The sequence below is a fragment of the Gigantopelta aegis genome, chromosome 13, assembly GCF_016097555.1.
Source record: "Gigantopelta aegis isolate Gae_Host chromosome 13, Gae_host_genome, whole genome shotgun sequence".
NCBI classification, from domain to species: domain Eukaryota; kingdom Metazoa; phylum Mollusca; class Gastropoda; order Neomphalida; family Peltospiridae; genus Gigantopelta; species Gigantopelta aegis.
Genome location: NC_054711.1, coordinates 8,954,132 through 8,970,700, shown reverse-complemented (window position 1 = coordinate 8,970,700; position 16,569 = coordinate 8,954,132). Strand labels below are relative to the sequence as shown.

Below are 16,569 nucleotides of genomic sequence, written 5' to 3'. Positions count from 1 at the left end.
TGAAATACCATTTTGCAGCCATTTCAGGGAGGTTAGATAGTTAAAACCAAGAAGAGGATTTTCTTTAAGTTTTTATTATTTTTACCGGGTTTTTATTTATTGACTCCCCCCCCCCCCCCGCCACCCACACCCCCACCTCACCCCACCCCATACCCCGCTAGCTACGGTCCTGGCATCTATGTTTTTCAAAATAAAGAAACAAACAAGTGTGTGACCCTATACCTGGGAAGGTCAATGTCACTTTGAACCAATCAAATGCGCCGTAGCTTCTGCAAAGACATGGCATATTGTTATTACACGAGTGCCTCGTATGATTTTTATTAACTCGGTTATGTTCAACCATGTGGATAATAAAAAAAAATATCCACCTACCTATCTGGCCATGGTATGTTCATGAACTGTTGCCACCATCGGCTCACCACAATGGCCACAAAGAAGCCGAGAACGAAAGACACTGGAATGAGGCTTGTGAAATGGTTGAAGTGAATCACGATCTGTTCAAATATTCTGAAAATAAATAAATAACAAAATGAGCGTTTAATTTTTGTTTTGTTTTGTTTTGGGATGTTTGTTTTTTCGTTGTTGTTGTGTTGTTTTGGGGGGGTTTTTGTGTTTTGTTTTGTGTTTTTGTTTTCTTAGTTTCTTTATTAAATATGTACTTTTAATCTTTCATAACTGCTTACTTAAACTCTTATTAATTGTGTCATGTGTACTTTTATGCCTCGTTGTATTATTTGTATTGATGCATTTTGTTATGGGGTTGTTGTTGTTTTGGGGGGTTGTTTTTTGGGGGGCGGGGACTATGTTGTTTAATTATGTTATTATTATTGTTGTTGTTGTTATTTTGTTTGTTTATTTTTTTTTGGTGGGGGGGGGGAGTATTTTTGTTTTTGATGCTGGGTTGTTGTTTTTTTGTTGTTGGGGGGGGTCTTTTGGGGCGATTGTTGTTTTTTGGGGGGTTGTTGTGTTGGAGAGGGGTCTCTTTCTTCTTTTTTTCTTTGTGTTTTTTTTTTCCTTTTAAAAATAATTATTTTGATAAAAAATTATATATATTCTAAACTGAACTAAATTCCGCTTAAATTAAAGCAGCACCTCCTGTGCGGTTCATTGAGTAGCAGACGATAGATGAGGCTGATGGCGGTGTAGCAGACGACGAAGAGGATCATCTCCTTGTACATGAGCTTGTAGACGCTGCCCTTCCACGCCGCCAGCAGTTTGACGAACCCCCCTAGGGACGCCGTGGCCACGCGGTACTGGTAGGTGATCGTCATGGTGAACCGTGCACGCGGTTAGCATGCCAAGCGGGTCGTGGGTGGGCGGGAAACCGGGCTCCACTTCACACCAAGCACGTTCCTAGAAGAGAAGAAAGAGGTTTCAGTTTTTAGATATCAGACTGACTGACTTACCTTCTAACTTCAACTTATTTTCGTGCTTATATCCAAATAAGGTTCAAGCACGATGTTCTAGACACACCTCAGCTATCTGAGATGTCTGTCCAAGGTCCCGTTCTACAAAGCGATCTTAGCCCTAAGATCACCTTAAGTGCATAGCTACCTTATGCACTAAGGTGATCTTAGTGCTAAGATCGCTTCGTGGATCTGGGCCCAGGACAGTGGGTTAGTGGTTAGTGAGAGAGAAAGAAGGAAGGAAGGACATGTTTTATTAAACGACACACTCAACATATTTTATTTTCGGTTATATGGCGTCAGACATATGGTTAAGGACCACACAGATATTTGGAGAGGAAACCCGCTGTCGCCACTTCATGGTCTACTCTTTTTCGATTAGCAGCAAGGGATCTTTTATAATTATGCACCATCCCACAGACAGGGTAATACATACCACTGTTTTTGATATGTCAGTCGTGGTGCACTGGCTGGAACTAGAAGAGAAGAAAGAAATTTATATATCAGACTGACTTACTTAGGGGCCATTCATAATTTTCAACATTTTCACGAGCGTACAAACCGTACCTGGGGGGGGGGGGGGGGGGGGTTAAGGGCCAGCGTACATTCTTTTTGAAAATGAAAAATGTCCATCAACATTTTTCATTTGGGGGATGTACACATTTGGGGGGGGGGGGGGGTTGGTCAAAAGTGTACTCTTTGTACACTTGTGAAAATGTTGAAAATTATAATAATTCAACTTATTTTCGTGCTTATATCCAATTAAGGTTCAAGCACGCTGTTCTAAGCACACACCTGAACTATATGGGCTGTGTGTCCAGTATAGTGGGTTAGTTGTTAGAAGAGGGTGTAGTGGTCTTACATCTACCCATTGAGTCGATAAAAATCGGCCTGGGTGGGAGCCGGTACCGGGCTGCGAATCCTGTACCTACCAAGCCTTATGTCCGATGGCTTAACCACACCACCGAGGTCTGGTATCAGACGTAAGTGTTTGAGGTGCGTGAATGCGATCGCGCGTAAGTGCTCTCCTTAATTCAGGCACAAGGATGTGAAGCCCCTTATTTCAACAAAAATCATTCTTCTCTAAATGCGATTATTTTCAAAAGTAGCCCTGTTGTTTTCCCCATCTTGCGAATTTTTCTCACACATGAAATACATAATCGTTTTAAAAATAAATTTTTATGCGTGACGGTGTGGCGTCATTCTATATAATTTGAGTCAGGACTCTAAAAATTTTAATGGGGCGAGAAGTAGCCCAGTGGTAAAGAGTTCGCTTGATGCGCAGTCGGTTTAGGATCGATCCCCGTCGGTGGACTTATTGGGCTATTTCTCGTTCAGTCAGTGCTCCACAACTGGTATAACAAAGACCGTGGTATGTACTATCCTGTCTGTGGGATGGCACATATAAAAGATCCCTTGCTGCTAATCGAAAAGAGTAGCTCATGAAGTGGCGACGGCATATTTCCTCTCTCAATATCTGTGTGGTCCTTAACCATATGTTTGACGCCATATAATCGTAAAAATAAAATGTGTTGAGTGCGTCGTTAAATAAAACATTTTCTTCCTTCCTAAAAGTTTTATAAGCACGAATTATTCTCACCTATCGCACGTTTTGATATATTACCGGCCTCGGTGGTGTCGTGGTTAAGCCATCGGACATAAGGCTGGTAGGTACAGGGTTCGCAGCCCGGTACCGGCTCCCACCCAGAGCGAGTTTTAACGACTCAATGAATAGGTGTAAGGTCACTACACTCTCTTCTTTCTTACTAACCACTAACAACTAACCCACTGTCCTGGACAGACAGCCCAGATAACGGAGGTATGTGTGTGTGTGTGTGTGTGTGTGTGTGTGTGTGTGTGTGTGTGTGTGTGTGTGTGTGTGTGTGTGTGTGTGTGCCCAGGACAGCGTGCTTGAACCTTAATTGGATATAAGCACGAAAATAAGTTGAAATAAAACGTTTGGATATAGATTCACGAGCTTCTGAATGAGTTTCGTCTTGTACAAGTTTAAATAAACTTTTTTATTTTTTTTTATCCCACTAACACCCCCCCCCCCCCTTTCCTTTTTGAATTCCATCTCATTTCTTCCCGATCTAGCAACTCCTTCTATCTTTCAACTTCTTTCGCTGTTCACCTCCACATCCCATTCCTTGTATTTCCAACCGCGACATGTGCTTGTCTCTTGTTGCTTGCTATCTGTGCCACACACCTGCCATTCCCCATCAGCTTTTAGCTTTGGGCTTAGTCTGACCACTTCGGGGAGTGTTCAGTAGTTACTTCTGGCATTGTTAAAACGATGATGTCAGGTGAGTGCAGAGAAATACACAGAGACTGCACCCGTGGAGGAATGTTGAGACAGGTACGCGATGGTGTGGACAGCTCAGAAGACAGAGTCGGAGGAAACTAACAGAAAGGGTCGAAACAGACTGAAATCGTGGGAGAAATTGGAAAGTTTTTTATATTAAGAATATGAGAATGATAGGCAGAAGGTGATAGATGAGAAAGATGAATGAATGTGTGAGCCAGCTTTGACGGGAGTTGAACCACTGTCGTCAGCTTGATAGTCCAGCAGCTTATTCACTAGACCACGGAGCACACCTTAAATAAACGTTGTCTTTAACCAGTTTTCAAAGTGGCAGTCCTCCCACAGACACAGTAGGAAGAATGTGAAGTGATAGTCAAAACCGTTGACACAGCGGCCGTGATATTGTCAACATGTCATTTTTACTTTGCCTTGTGCAAAGGTATGATTTTGAAAACCTAACTAATGTTTTTTGTCGTTCAAATAATAATGAGTTCAAGCAAGCCTGTCTTCCACACACCCTGTACTGAAGATGTATCCAGGAGAGGTGGCCACCATCTTGTTATAATGGAGACATTGTATGACAGTTCTAAAATATCTCTATTTATCATCCATTAAAGGCTTTTGTAGGAGATATCGCTGGCACTAGAATTTGTGATATCTCCATTTCTTATAATCTTGATTGGTCAAATTTTAATCACAAGACAATGTTTTGTTACGTCACTGTGTTTGTTTCAGCGCTAAACCTACCATTAGTGACGTCACGCCACTGCCGTTCTGCTAGTTAACGAGTCTACCGCTGACATTCAACCCACATTACTGACACTGTTTACAACTTTCGCAAATGAAAAGGATGATAATGGATGATAAAAAGAATACCCCCCTCGTGTCTTGTGATATCATAATTTATCAGCACTCGTTGATAAAAGTATAAAATCCTCGGCAAGCCTCGGATTTCATACTTTTATCAACTCGTGCTGATAAATTATATCACAAGACACTCGGGGAGTAACCTCTATCTATACAAAGCAAAAAATTTAAAGTTTAGTTTCACGACACCACTAGGGCACATTGATCTATTAATCATCCACTATTGAACGTCAGGACATTTGGTACTTACGACACGTAATCTTAGAAAAAAACCTTTTAAATTTGTTCATAGGTAGCAAGTGATCTTTTATATGCACAATCCCACAGACAGGATAGCACATACCACGGCCTTTGATATACTAGTCGTTGGGCACTGATTGCGATGGGGAGGGGGGAACAGTCACATAATAGATCCACTGAGGTGGTTCGTTTCTACAACCTAAGCACATTAGGCGAACGTTCTACCGACTGAGCAATATGTCGCCCCTGTACACGAAGCAGATCGTGTCATTCTGTGTGTACTAATATATATATATATATATATATACTAGTATGGTGATGGTGATATATATATATATAATTTAAACAGCTAGGTTGTGTTCATCCATCTGCTAATGATTCATGATATTGACGAGGAGTTAGGAGATGAATGTGATGATGTTGGCGGAGGTAGTGATGGTGGTGGTAGTAATGATGACGATGATGATGGTGGTGGTGGTGGTGATGATGATGGTGGTGATGGCAGTGGTGGTGACGATGATGGTGGTGATGGTGATGATGATGATGGTGGTGGTGGTGGTGGTGGTGATGATAATGGTAGTGGTGGTGATGGTGATGGTAGTAGTGGTGGTGGTGGTGGTGGTGACGATGATGGTGGTGATGATGATGATGATGATGATGGTGGTGGTGACGATGATGGTGGTGATGATGATGATGGGCCATCGTTCGATGGTATTTGAGGAATACAAATGTACATATATAATATAACAGCATCAAGATGACAGGGTTTGAAAAAAACACATAAACTGTAAATAATGAAAGTCTTAGGAGGAACAGAAATGTTTGTTGATAATAGTTGAATATATTTACATCTATATTCTGTAAATTTTGTACATATAAATAAGCAGTACAATAGATACATTTCCTGTTTTCATATAAAATATTGGTCCATCTTCCTGTTTCAATAGGTAAAAAGTGGTTAGCTATACGAAATCTAAGAAATGTATTACACATAGTTTTATCAAGTATATTAAGATATGTTTTAAATACTAAGTTCTCTTTAAATAGTCTGTAAGTTAAACCTTTACTGGATTTTGAAATGTCGCTTTGTCAATTCTGTAAAAAACTGGTCTGAGGCTTTGTTTGACTAATGTCTTTAGCCATGCTACTGAACTAAACATTTGCTTGTCCCAGATATTATTTAGGCCAAGCTTATAAAATATATCTCTAACACTGATAATCCATTTATGGTTTGTTCCACATTGTATATAGTCATGAAACAATAATTTATAGATTTGTACTGATAGCTTGGAACATTTACCTGTCAGAAGGCGAGCCCCAAAACCACACAATACGCATGGACATCATAAGCAGTAGTGGTTTCTTCCAAACTCTCCATATAACATATATACAGGTGTGCTTTTTCTTGCATTTGCTAAATATCGTACAAACTGGATATGTACACTTTCTAATATAATAATATTTTTAAATCCACAGATTTCACAACCATAGAGTAATATAGGAACAACAATTGTATCAAATAATTTTAAACGAATTTCAATTGACAAACAATATTCACTTGATTTCTTATGATATAAAACATGACTTTGCCAGCCTGTTGTGCCAAGTGTTTTTTTGCATAAATTGAATTTATGAGGGGGGGGGGGGGGGAGGTCGAACCATATTCCCAAGTATTTGTATTCATTTACATTCTCAATCTCAAAATTGTCTAAATAGAAAACTTTCTTGTAGTCCTTTTTCGAACCTCCAAATATGACAATCTTTGTTTTTGACACGTTTACGGTTAAATTCCATATATTACAATACTTGTCGTAATCATTTAACATATGTTGAAGGTCATCTTCGTTTCTAGCCAAGATGCCAGTGTCATCAGCATATAACATAATAAAAATCGTTAGACCTATGTCAAGATATATATCAAAATCAAAGGCATTAATTGTAATACCTTTGCACTGCTGCAACTTTAAATAGACCTCCAAATTATTTAAAAACAACCAGAATACAATAGGGGATATATTTTGTCCTTGTCTCACGCCTATGTCGCACATAAAATAGTTTGATAGTTCCCCGTCCTTTCTGATACATGATTTAATTCCACTTTACATACCATGAATCACTCCGAAACATTTCCTATCAATGTTATATTTTAATAGTTTAGACCACAATCCTATTCTCCAAATGGTATCAAAAGCTTTTTTGAGATCGCTAAAAGCACAATATAATTTTTCTCTTTTTTTATTTTATTTTTCCCATGACACTGATATTTATTTTATAGGTCTGGGTTTGCCTCCGCATTTTTTCCTCTCTGGCTACGCCCCAGATATGTCACTCCTATCGACATATTCAGTTAGTCTGTTGTTAAGAACGTTCGCGAACAGCTTACTAAAACACGATAATAAGGTTATGGGTCTATAGTTCTCAACATTGCTCATATTTCTGTGCTTTTTACATATTGTTCTCATAATTTCAACCATTCGTTCTTCTGGGAAGACACCTAATAGCCGATGTATTTTTCGTGATGGGGTGTCGTTAAACATTCATTCATTCATTCATTCATTCATTCTGGGAAAGTTCCACTGTCCATAATTAAGCTTTTATGCAGCCCTATAGTATGTTCGCCAATTCACTTCATTAATGAAATATGTACTGTCATAACAATGCTAAGTGAGCGCAATTTGATGTATGGTGATTGATGTGTTCAACATACATAAGACGGGGTCAAATTAACATAATTTATTATGATTAACATGATGGACACGTCTAGCACGTGCTGGCCTCTCAATGAACATCTCGCCTCATTTCGTAACTGTCTGATTGGTAAGTTAACGACGTTGTCAACGGCAACCGACAGTCGACCATTGAATAACAATGTCACCGACAAACTGACAGTGTCAGAGATTTATCTTCATAAAGAAAGAGCTAACTCAATCAAACACGACCTGGAGGTTTCACTAGGACAAATCAATTCCCAGTGCCGATACTGTTAACAGACTCTTAATATCGGTAAAACTGATATAAAAAGTGTTGGTGTTTTAACGACACTACTAGAGCACATTGGTTTATTAATTATTGGCTGTTGAATGTCAAACATATGGTAATTTTTACATGTAATCTTTGATAGGAAATCCTCTACATTTCTTTTCATTAGTACTTAGCAATGGATCTTTTGTATGCATTTTTTTCACAGACAGAACAGCACATACCAGGGCCTTTGATATATCAGTCGTGGGGCACTGGTTGGGACAGAGGGAAAAGCCAATTAGATAGTGGGGCTACTGAGGAGGTTCGATCCTACGACGCAAGCAGGCAAGCCCTCTATCGACTGAGCTTTTAGAAAAAATGAATTAATGTTTTAAGATCCATAAACGTACGAGACAGGGGGTCAGGGATGACAGCCCCCCCCCCCCCCCCCTTTCACATTTCGAGTACAGACAATGGAGACGTTCGGCGGAAATGTGCTAACCTGAAATCTTTTCACCATGTATTTCCATCATTCTACCCGCAATATTAGTTGTAATCCATGAACAAATACGTAGTGATTCGTAATGCAAGCCTGTACGTCTATAGGTGTGTCTAGCAACACCTCAGCACGAAAAATACATCGGTTATTGGCAGTCAAACAAAGGTAAATATCTGACAGACAGACTGACAGAAACAGACAGATTGACACAAAGATGGAGACAGGCACAGAGAGAAAGGCAGTGACAGCATAGCCGTAGATAAGGGGGAAGAGTGGCAAAAACAAATCCGGTAAAAATAATAAAACCCTAAAGAAACTCCTCTTCTTAACTGTTTGAGTTTTAGGTATGCGCATAATTTATCTGCCCCCCCCCCCCCCCCACACACACACACAAAATCCTGGCTACGGCCCTGGACAGAGAGATCTATATGGATTTGTATCTGCCTAACTGGCTTCTCCTTCCGAAAAGCAACGAGTGATATCTTGTTTAAACTTTAACAGTACTCCATGACTAGTATGCATATTATTTTGTAGCACTTGTTGAACCAAAGTTACGATGGTGGAGATTGGTCAATCCTATGACCTTCCACACTGTGTCTCGGAGAATAACGGTTGAGAAGAATTCTGTTTTGATTTTCACCGCTGAATTGTTCACAAAAACATATTTAGCCTACTTGTGCATTCCATTCAGTTGAACTATGTAGGCGGGCCTTTAATACACCAGCGACGGGTCGAGAATGAATGCACTGTGGGTGCACTTTTTAAACTTTGCATCCCTTCCCTAAATATTGGACGTGCCCTTTTTGAAACGTTGCAGCCACTCTCTAGAAACATGCTGCATCCAAGAGACTGATCTATTTCTTGGGGATGGGTCAGGCACACACACACACACACACACACACACACACACACACACCCTAAAAAAATATTATCGTAATTATCCATTGGGATGCCCTTTTGATGAGTTGGTCTATGTGTTCTTTTCCCATTAGTCCCCACCTCCACCCCCTTCCGCAAAATATATCCTGGATCCGCCCCAGCACCAAGTTTGTATTACCGTTATACAAGTGGTCAATGGAGGACCGTAGCATTCCCTGAACACTATTTTAACAGTTCTTTTTTGTGTACATGAAAAAGACCCTCTGGGGAAGACGGCGGGACATAGCCCAGTGGTAAAGCGAACGCCTGATGCGCGGTCGGTCTGGGATCGATCCCTGTCGGTGCACCCATTGGGCTATTTCTCGTTCTAGCCAGTGCACCACGACTGGTATATCAAAGGCCGTGGTATGTGCTAACATGTCTGTAGGATGGTGCACCTAAACTTTATTACTCTGCCCTGATTATCTCTGGTATTGCCACCCCGTTTATCTTTGGCTAGGTACGGTCCTGTTGTGGCTGGGACAAAGTTAAAGTTTGTTTTGTTTAACGATACCATTAGAGCACATTGATTTATTAATAATCGGCTATTGGATGTCAATTTTTACATGTAGTATTAGAGAGGAAACCCACTACGTGTTTCCATTAGTACAAGGGATCTTTTATATACACTATCACACAGGAAGGATAGCACATACCACGGCCTTTGATATACCAGTCGCGGTGCACTGGTTAAAACGAGAAGTAACCCAATGGGCCCACCGACGGAGATCGATCCCAAAACGACCGCGCATCAGGTCAGCGCTTTACCACTGGGCTACGTCTCGCCCTCTGGCTGGAACAGAACTACCAACACTACAAAAGAACACTCCTGATGGCAACAGCATGCATAATTTAACCACTAGGCTAGTTAGGCCATAGGAAACGGTAAGTCTAGGCAAGGTTCACCCCCCCCCCCCCCCCCCCCCTCCCCATCCTCGTTCCATACGCTTATGCTGAACAAGTAAAGAGAGGTTAGTCATATAATAAAGTCACAAACACACCTGACAGCTGGGCCCAGGAAAACATCGCAATACGAACGTAACAATATTACGCAATTTGATTATGTCACAGGCACTTACATTATATCTCAATTAGGCCATACTTAAAATAATGGCTGTGTGTTAAGGTATTTCGCGCTCTAGGCGAGTGTCTACATATTATGTATAAGGTTTGATAAGTTAATGTTACTAAAAATCCTTATCTTTAATTGTTCTCATGTGCCATAGGCCGGGTTTTCATGTGCATCATGGAACAGACTGATTTTTGTTTGTTTTGTTTAACAATACCACTAGAGCACATTGATATATTAATCATCGGCTATTGGATGTCAAAACACACACACACACACGCGTGCGCGCTCGCACACACACAGACACACACGCACCTAGTTATTTTAGGCTAGTGACGGCCTTTGTTATTCTTATGCATATGCATGACTTAATTTGTAATAAATGGATGGTGGAGTTAATAAAAATAATTGCCTTCCGTCTTGACAGTGCTTTTCATGGATTTATGTTTGGAACAACCCTGAGAGGATATTTATATTTTGACAAAACGCGCAATAATTATTATAAAGTGAAGGCGGATCCAGAGGGTGCGCTGTTTCTGACTTAATTTAAAACCTGACACTTTATTCGGTATACTCAGGCCTTCACACGACAACATATGAAGGATCGAATCCCCTCGGTGAACCCACTCTTTGACTGGTTTTCACCCAACCTAATCAGCTGTGGTATGTGCTATCCTGTGTAAGGAAAACTACATATAAGAGATCCCTAAAACATGTAATCGGTTTCTTTCGAAGACTACACAATGACCAAATGTTTGACATCCAATAGCCGATGATTAATAATCAATATGCTCTAGTGGAGTCAGTAAACAAAACAAACTTTAACAAACATTTCCCATCTGCTCATTCGTTGACTAGTTTTTACCTATGTCCTAATCAGCCGTGGTATGTGCTGTCCTGTATGTGGGAAATTACATATAAAAGATCTCTGCTACTGGAAAAATGTTGCAGCTTTCCTTTGAAGACCGCTTGTCAGAAATATCAAATGTTTGACATCCAACAGTCGATGATTGATTAATAAATGTGGTCTAGTGGTGTCGTTAAACAAAACAAACTATAGCTTTGTGAACAATGTACCAACATTTCCCACCTGCCCATTCGTTGACTAGTTTTACCCTCGTCCTAATCAGCTGTGGTATGTGCTGTCCTGTCTGTGGGAAATGTGCATATAACAGATCCTTGCTAATGGAAAAAAAATGTAGCGGGTTTCCTCTCTAATACTACTTGTGAGAACTACCAAATGTTTGACATTCAATAGCCGATGATGAATAAATCAATGTGCTCTAGCGTAGCTCGAGTGTCCTAACAAGATAGGCTAATATTTCACAGCCCCTTTTTCAAAGACCCCCGTATCTACTACACCCGATATGTTGTATAAAAATACTTATATGTGTAAACCGAATTTGTCTTTTTCTTTCAATGAATTTGAAACATAAATCCATTCTAAAAAATGTGGAGTTGCAATAACACAGGGGTTTTTTTTATCTATCTTTGTTTCTTTTTCTTTATTTTGTTTATGTATTCTAAACCTCTTATTAAAATGGTAAAAAATAAACCAAAAAACCCCCAAATACTTACGATACGTGTAAACAGAATGTTCTTTTTCTTCCAATGAATCAAAACATAAATCCATATTGAAAATGGCTGAGCTGCAATAACACAGGGTTTTTTTTAAATCTTTCTTTCTTTCTTTTCTTTTTCTTTCTTTATTTTGTTTTTAATGTTCTAAACCTCTTATAAAACGAAGAAAAAAGAAAAAAACCTACACGCGATTTACGTTGCACTTGTTTTTTCCATTCCAGTTGTGTTTTCTCAAAAAATGGAATGTGTTTTCTTTAAACTTGTTAAAGAGGCAGTTCTGAGTCGGGCTCGCCTTCTATTGTTGAACATGTGTGAGTTCTGTGCTGGTCAGCTGGAAAGAGTTCTGATCCTGACTAGACTTTCCAAAGTCTAAAGGCGGCGCCACACGGTACGATAATAACAGAGTGCATAGCCACCTATGAAAAAAGTTTGTTTTGTTTAACGACACCACTAGAGGATATTGATTTATTAATCATCGGCTATTGAATGTCAAACATTTAGTAATTCTAACATGTAGTCTTAGAGAGAAACCCGCTACATTTTTCCATTAGTAGCAAGGGATCTTTTATATGCACCATCCCACAGACATGATAGCACATACCACGGCATTTGGTATACCAATTGTGGTGCACTGGCTGGAAAAAGAAATAGCCCAATTGGCCCACCGACGGGGATCGATCGTAGATCGACCACGGATCAAGCGAACGCTTTATTATTGGGATACGTTCCGCCCCGTAATAGAGTAGCCACGAGCATAACCGCGATCGGTAAATAGGATCGAGTCCCGTCGGCGGGACCTATTTGGGCTATTTCTCGTTCCAGACAGAGCTCCACAACTGATGTCACAAAAACCGTGGTATGTATTATCCTGTCTGTGATATGAATGGTGCATATATATAAAATATTTCTCGCTGCTGATCGAAAAGAGTAGCCCATGGCGTTACGGCAGCGGGTTTCCTCTCTCATTATCTGTGCGGTCCTTAACCATGTCCGAAGCCATATAAGTAACCTTAATTAAAATGTGTTTCCTTCTTTCCAAAATTTAAAGGGTGTACACCACCAAAGCAAATCACTGATTAAAAGAGTAACTAGTGTGGGGAATCGGTTGGATTGTTATTATCGATCATCGGTTATAATCGGTTGGGACCAACCGATCAACGTTCTATTTCACAGCCGGTTATAATTACATTAACCACGGGGGAGGGGATGGGGGGGGGGGGGGGGCAGGAATAAGCCCAGGGGGTAGAGCGCTAGCCTGCGATGGGTCGAAGAATCGATCAACCTGTGGACGGGTTTTTGTTTTTTCTTCTTTTTCTTTTTTTCTGTCTTATCCAGTGCCCCAAAAATTTTATATCAAAAATCACCTGGTCAATGGCCGTGTTATGTGCTGTCCTGTTTATGGGAAAGTGCATATAAAAGATCCCTTGCTGCATTAGATCAAATGTAGCTGGCTTGCTCTGATGACTACGTGTCAGAATTGCCAAATGTTTGACATCCAATAGCCGATGATTAATTAATCAATGTGTTCTAGCGGTGTCGTTAAACAAAACAAACTTTCTTTTTGATATATCCAAAATCGTGGACATTGGTTAGATTCCTTGCTGCTTTATCGATAGGTGAAACATATATGGCGAAAGCGGGTTTCTTCTCATTGCCATAGGCGTACGGGCTCCCAAATTTTGTAGTGGGTTGGGGAAGGCTGATTTTTGCCCGAATTAAACGAAAATGCACTAGTCTGAATTATAACATCTGTTTATATTAGTATTACTGCCAAACAGTTATTTAGAATGGTAAACAGATCACTACGCATTTTTACATGGATTACAACTAATAGTGTGGGTAGAATGATTGAAATATATGGTGAAAAGGTTTCAGGCCTGCCCGAATATCTCTCGTGTTTGCCAGAATTTGATATTTTGGCCGTCCCCTGTCTCATACGCTTTAATAGTCTTTCTGTCTCTCAACAAAATGTCGAAATAACCATATGTTACACACTAAATAGCCGTTTAAAATGCCTCTAGGTCTCGTCAGTAAATAAACATTCCTTTCCTTTCCGTTCAAACCTCTAATACACGCCCTGCTCATTGGGATATTTCTCATTCCAACCAGTGCATGGCCACTGGTATACCAAAGGCCGTGGTATGTGCTATCATGTCTATGGGGAAAGTGCATATAAAAGATCCCTTGCTGCTAATGGACAAATTTTAGAATTACCAAATGTTTCACATCCAATAGCCGATGACTAATAAATGTGCTCTAGTGGTGTCGTTAGACAAAACAAACTTTACTCTTAGACTGTATATCACGCCCCATTCAAATAAAACCAGTCTAACCTGGGCGAGTTAGACGCCATATTGGTATTTAACATTCGTAGAGAGTAAAAGAAAAACAATGCTTCAAGTTCTCGCTAGCTTCTCTCTCTCTCTCTCTCTCTCTCTCTCTCTCTCTCTCTCTCTCTCTCTCTCTCTCTCTCTCTCTCTCTCTCTGTGCGTCTGTGTGGCTCTGTGTGTGTCTGTGTGGCTCTGTGTGTCTGTGTGGCTCTGTGTGTCTGTGTGGCTTTGTGTGTGAGTGTGTGTGTGTGTGTCTGTGCGTGTGTGCGAATGTAGCGATGACGTATGTGTCCTGTCAGTCGTGTGGAAACCATAACATAAATAACGGTCGCCACATTGTTCTTCCTCTTCCTTTTGTTGTTGAAAATAAACAAGTAGGGCGGATCAAGAAAAGAAAATAGTTTGCTGGCGGGGGTGGGGGGGGGGGGGGGGGAGATGACTAGCGGAAAATGGGCACATGGACCCACTCATCAAAAGGACATTCAAATGAGAGAAAAAACTAAAGACGAAAAAAGGACAAATAGAATATTGTTACGGGGCGGGGTTTTTATTTTTCGGGGGTGGGGGGGGGGTCCGTTCCAACCAATGCTTCACGATTAGTATATAAAAGGTATGTGCTGTCCTGTAGAGTGGTTTTGGGGTTTTTGGGGGGGGGGGGGGGGGGGGGGGGGTAAATCTATATTGTAAAATGTAGCTCGGTGGGCCATGATATAAGATTTTTCCCTGTTGGTCAATCCCAAAAACCGCTTATTTTGTATGACGGTAATAAATAAATCAGCATTTGCGAGGTCAGCCGGGACGATTTCTGATGTGTGTGAGTGGGGTCGGGCTACACGCAGATCAAGGCGTTTTAGGTACTCTACGGTAGTTGGTCTTTACCCCAGTTATTCGAAAGTATACAATATGCAGTCATCTTATACCAATGATCAAAGATATGCTATATTTGGTAGGAGAAAATGATAAATTTTATGGAAATGGTTTGATTCCATCCTGAACTTGTTTTAAAATTCTTATGGAATTCAGAATTTTATTCCAAATTTTATAGATAGTTAGAGAGAGAGAGAGAGAGAGAGAGAGAGAGAGAGAGAGAGAGAGAGAGAGAGAGAGAGAGAGAGAGAGAGAGAGAGAGAGAGAGAGAGAGAGAGAGAGAGAGGGAGAGGGAGGGGGAGGGAGGAGAGGGAGAGAGAGAGAGGGAGGGAGGGAGAGAGGGAGGGAGAGAGGGAGGGAGGGAGAGAGTTAGAAAGAGAGAAAGACCGAGAGCGATAGAGATGACTGGGAAAAAACCTACATATTACGATGACTTTAGTCTTTTATTACACTTCGCTAGATACGTCCTGCTTATGTATTGTGTGATACACACACACACACACACACACACACACACACACACACACACACACAGAGAGAGAGAGAGACGGATAAAAACAGAGGCCGATCAAGAGCTCATGCATAAACCCACCCGTTTGAATATTTGGAACCGCCCCTAAGATGGTGTCATAAAGCAACTATTATTAGAGTCGTATAACAAAGCATGTAGTCTTTCAAACTATGTGCATGATATTATAACGTTAGTCGTAAAAAGAACATGCATATTTAATGAACTGCATGAAGTAAAATATGCGCATATTTAATGTCTGTATACTTCGTCTTAGGAAATTGTTTTCAAGACACTATCTGGCCTTAGCAGGATTTTACATTTCTACTAATATAACAACAACAACAACAAAAAATAATTAAATCTTAGGCAATTGTTTTAAAGACACTATCTGGCCTTAGCAGGATTTTACATTTCTACTAATATAACAACCACAACAACAACAACAACAACAACAACAACAAAATTAAATCTTAGGCAATTGTTTTAAAGACACTATCCTGCATTAGTGGGGCGGGACGTAACCCAGTGGTAAAGCGCCCGCTCGATGCGCGGTCGGTCTGGGGTCGATCCCTGTCGATGACCTCATTGGGTTATTTCTCGTTCCAGCCAGTGCACCACGACTGGTACATCAAAGGCCGTAGTATGTATTACCCTGTATGTGGGATAGTGCATATAAAAGATCCCTTGCTGCTAAACGGAAAGAGTAGCCCATGAAATGGCGACAGCGGGTTTCCTCTCTCAATATCTGTGTGGTCCTTAACCATATGTCTGACGCCATATAACCGTAAATAAAATGTGTTGAATGCGTCGTTAAATAAAACATTTCCTTCCTTCTTTCTATCTTGCATTAGCAGAATATTACATGAGAAGGAACAGATAATTTGTTTTGGTACGGAAAGTCGCAGTGGCTTCCAAATTGTAACTCCGAGTGGTAATAATATGATTAAATACAAATATTTATTGCATAATGAAAATATATCTGTATTCTTATTGCTCAAAAACCAGTCACATGACC

The 16,569-nt window shown here is 40.4% G+C and overlaps 1 protein-coding gene across 3 annotated transcripts in view; it reads right to left on the bottom strand.

Annotated features, from left to right (window-relative positions):
• LOC121387629 (bestrophin-4-like) overlaps positions 1 to 16,569 on the bottom strand; it is a 50,087-nt gene that overhangs the window by 20,048 nt on the left and 13,470 nt on the right. Inside the window, exons 1-3 of one of the 3 annotated variants that reach the window (XM_041518800.1) lie at positions 1,843 to 1,859; positions 1,093 to 1,353; positions 373 to 507 (exon numbers count right to left, since the gene is read on the bottom strand). In XM_041518800.1, the coding sequence (XP_041374734.1) occupies positions 373 to 507; positions 1,093 to 1,271 (314 nt within the window). In that variant the 5' untranslated portion in view covers positions 1,272 to 1,353; positions 1,843 to 1,859. Of the gene's footprint in view, positions 1 to 372; positions 508 to 1,092; positions 1,357 to 1,842; positions 1,860 to 16,569 lie in introns of those variants that run through there. The other 2 variants (XM_041518799.1, XM_041518798.1) reach the window with 2 other exon arrangements.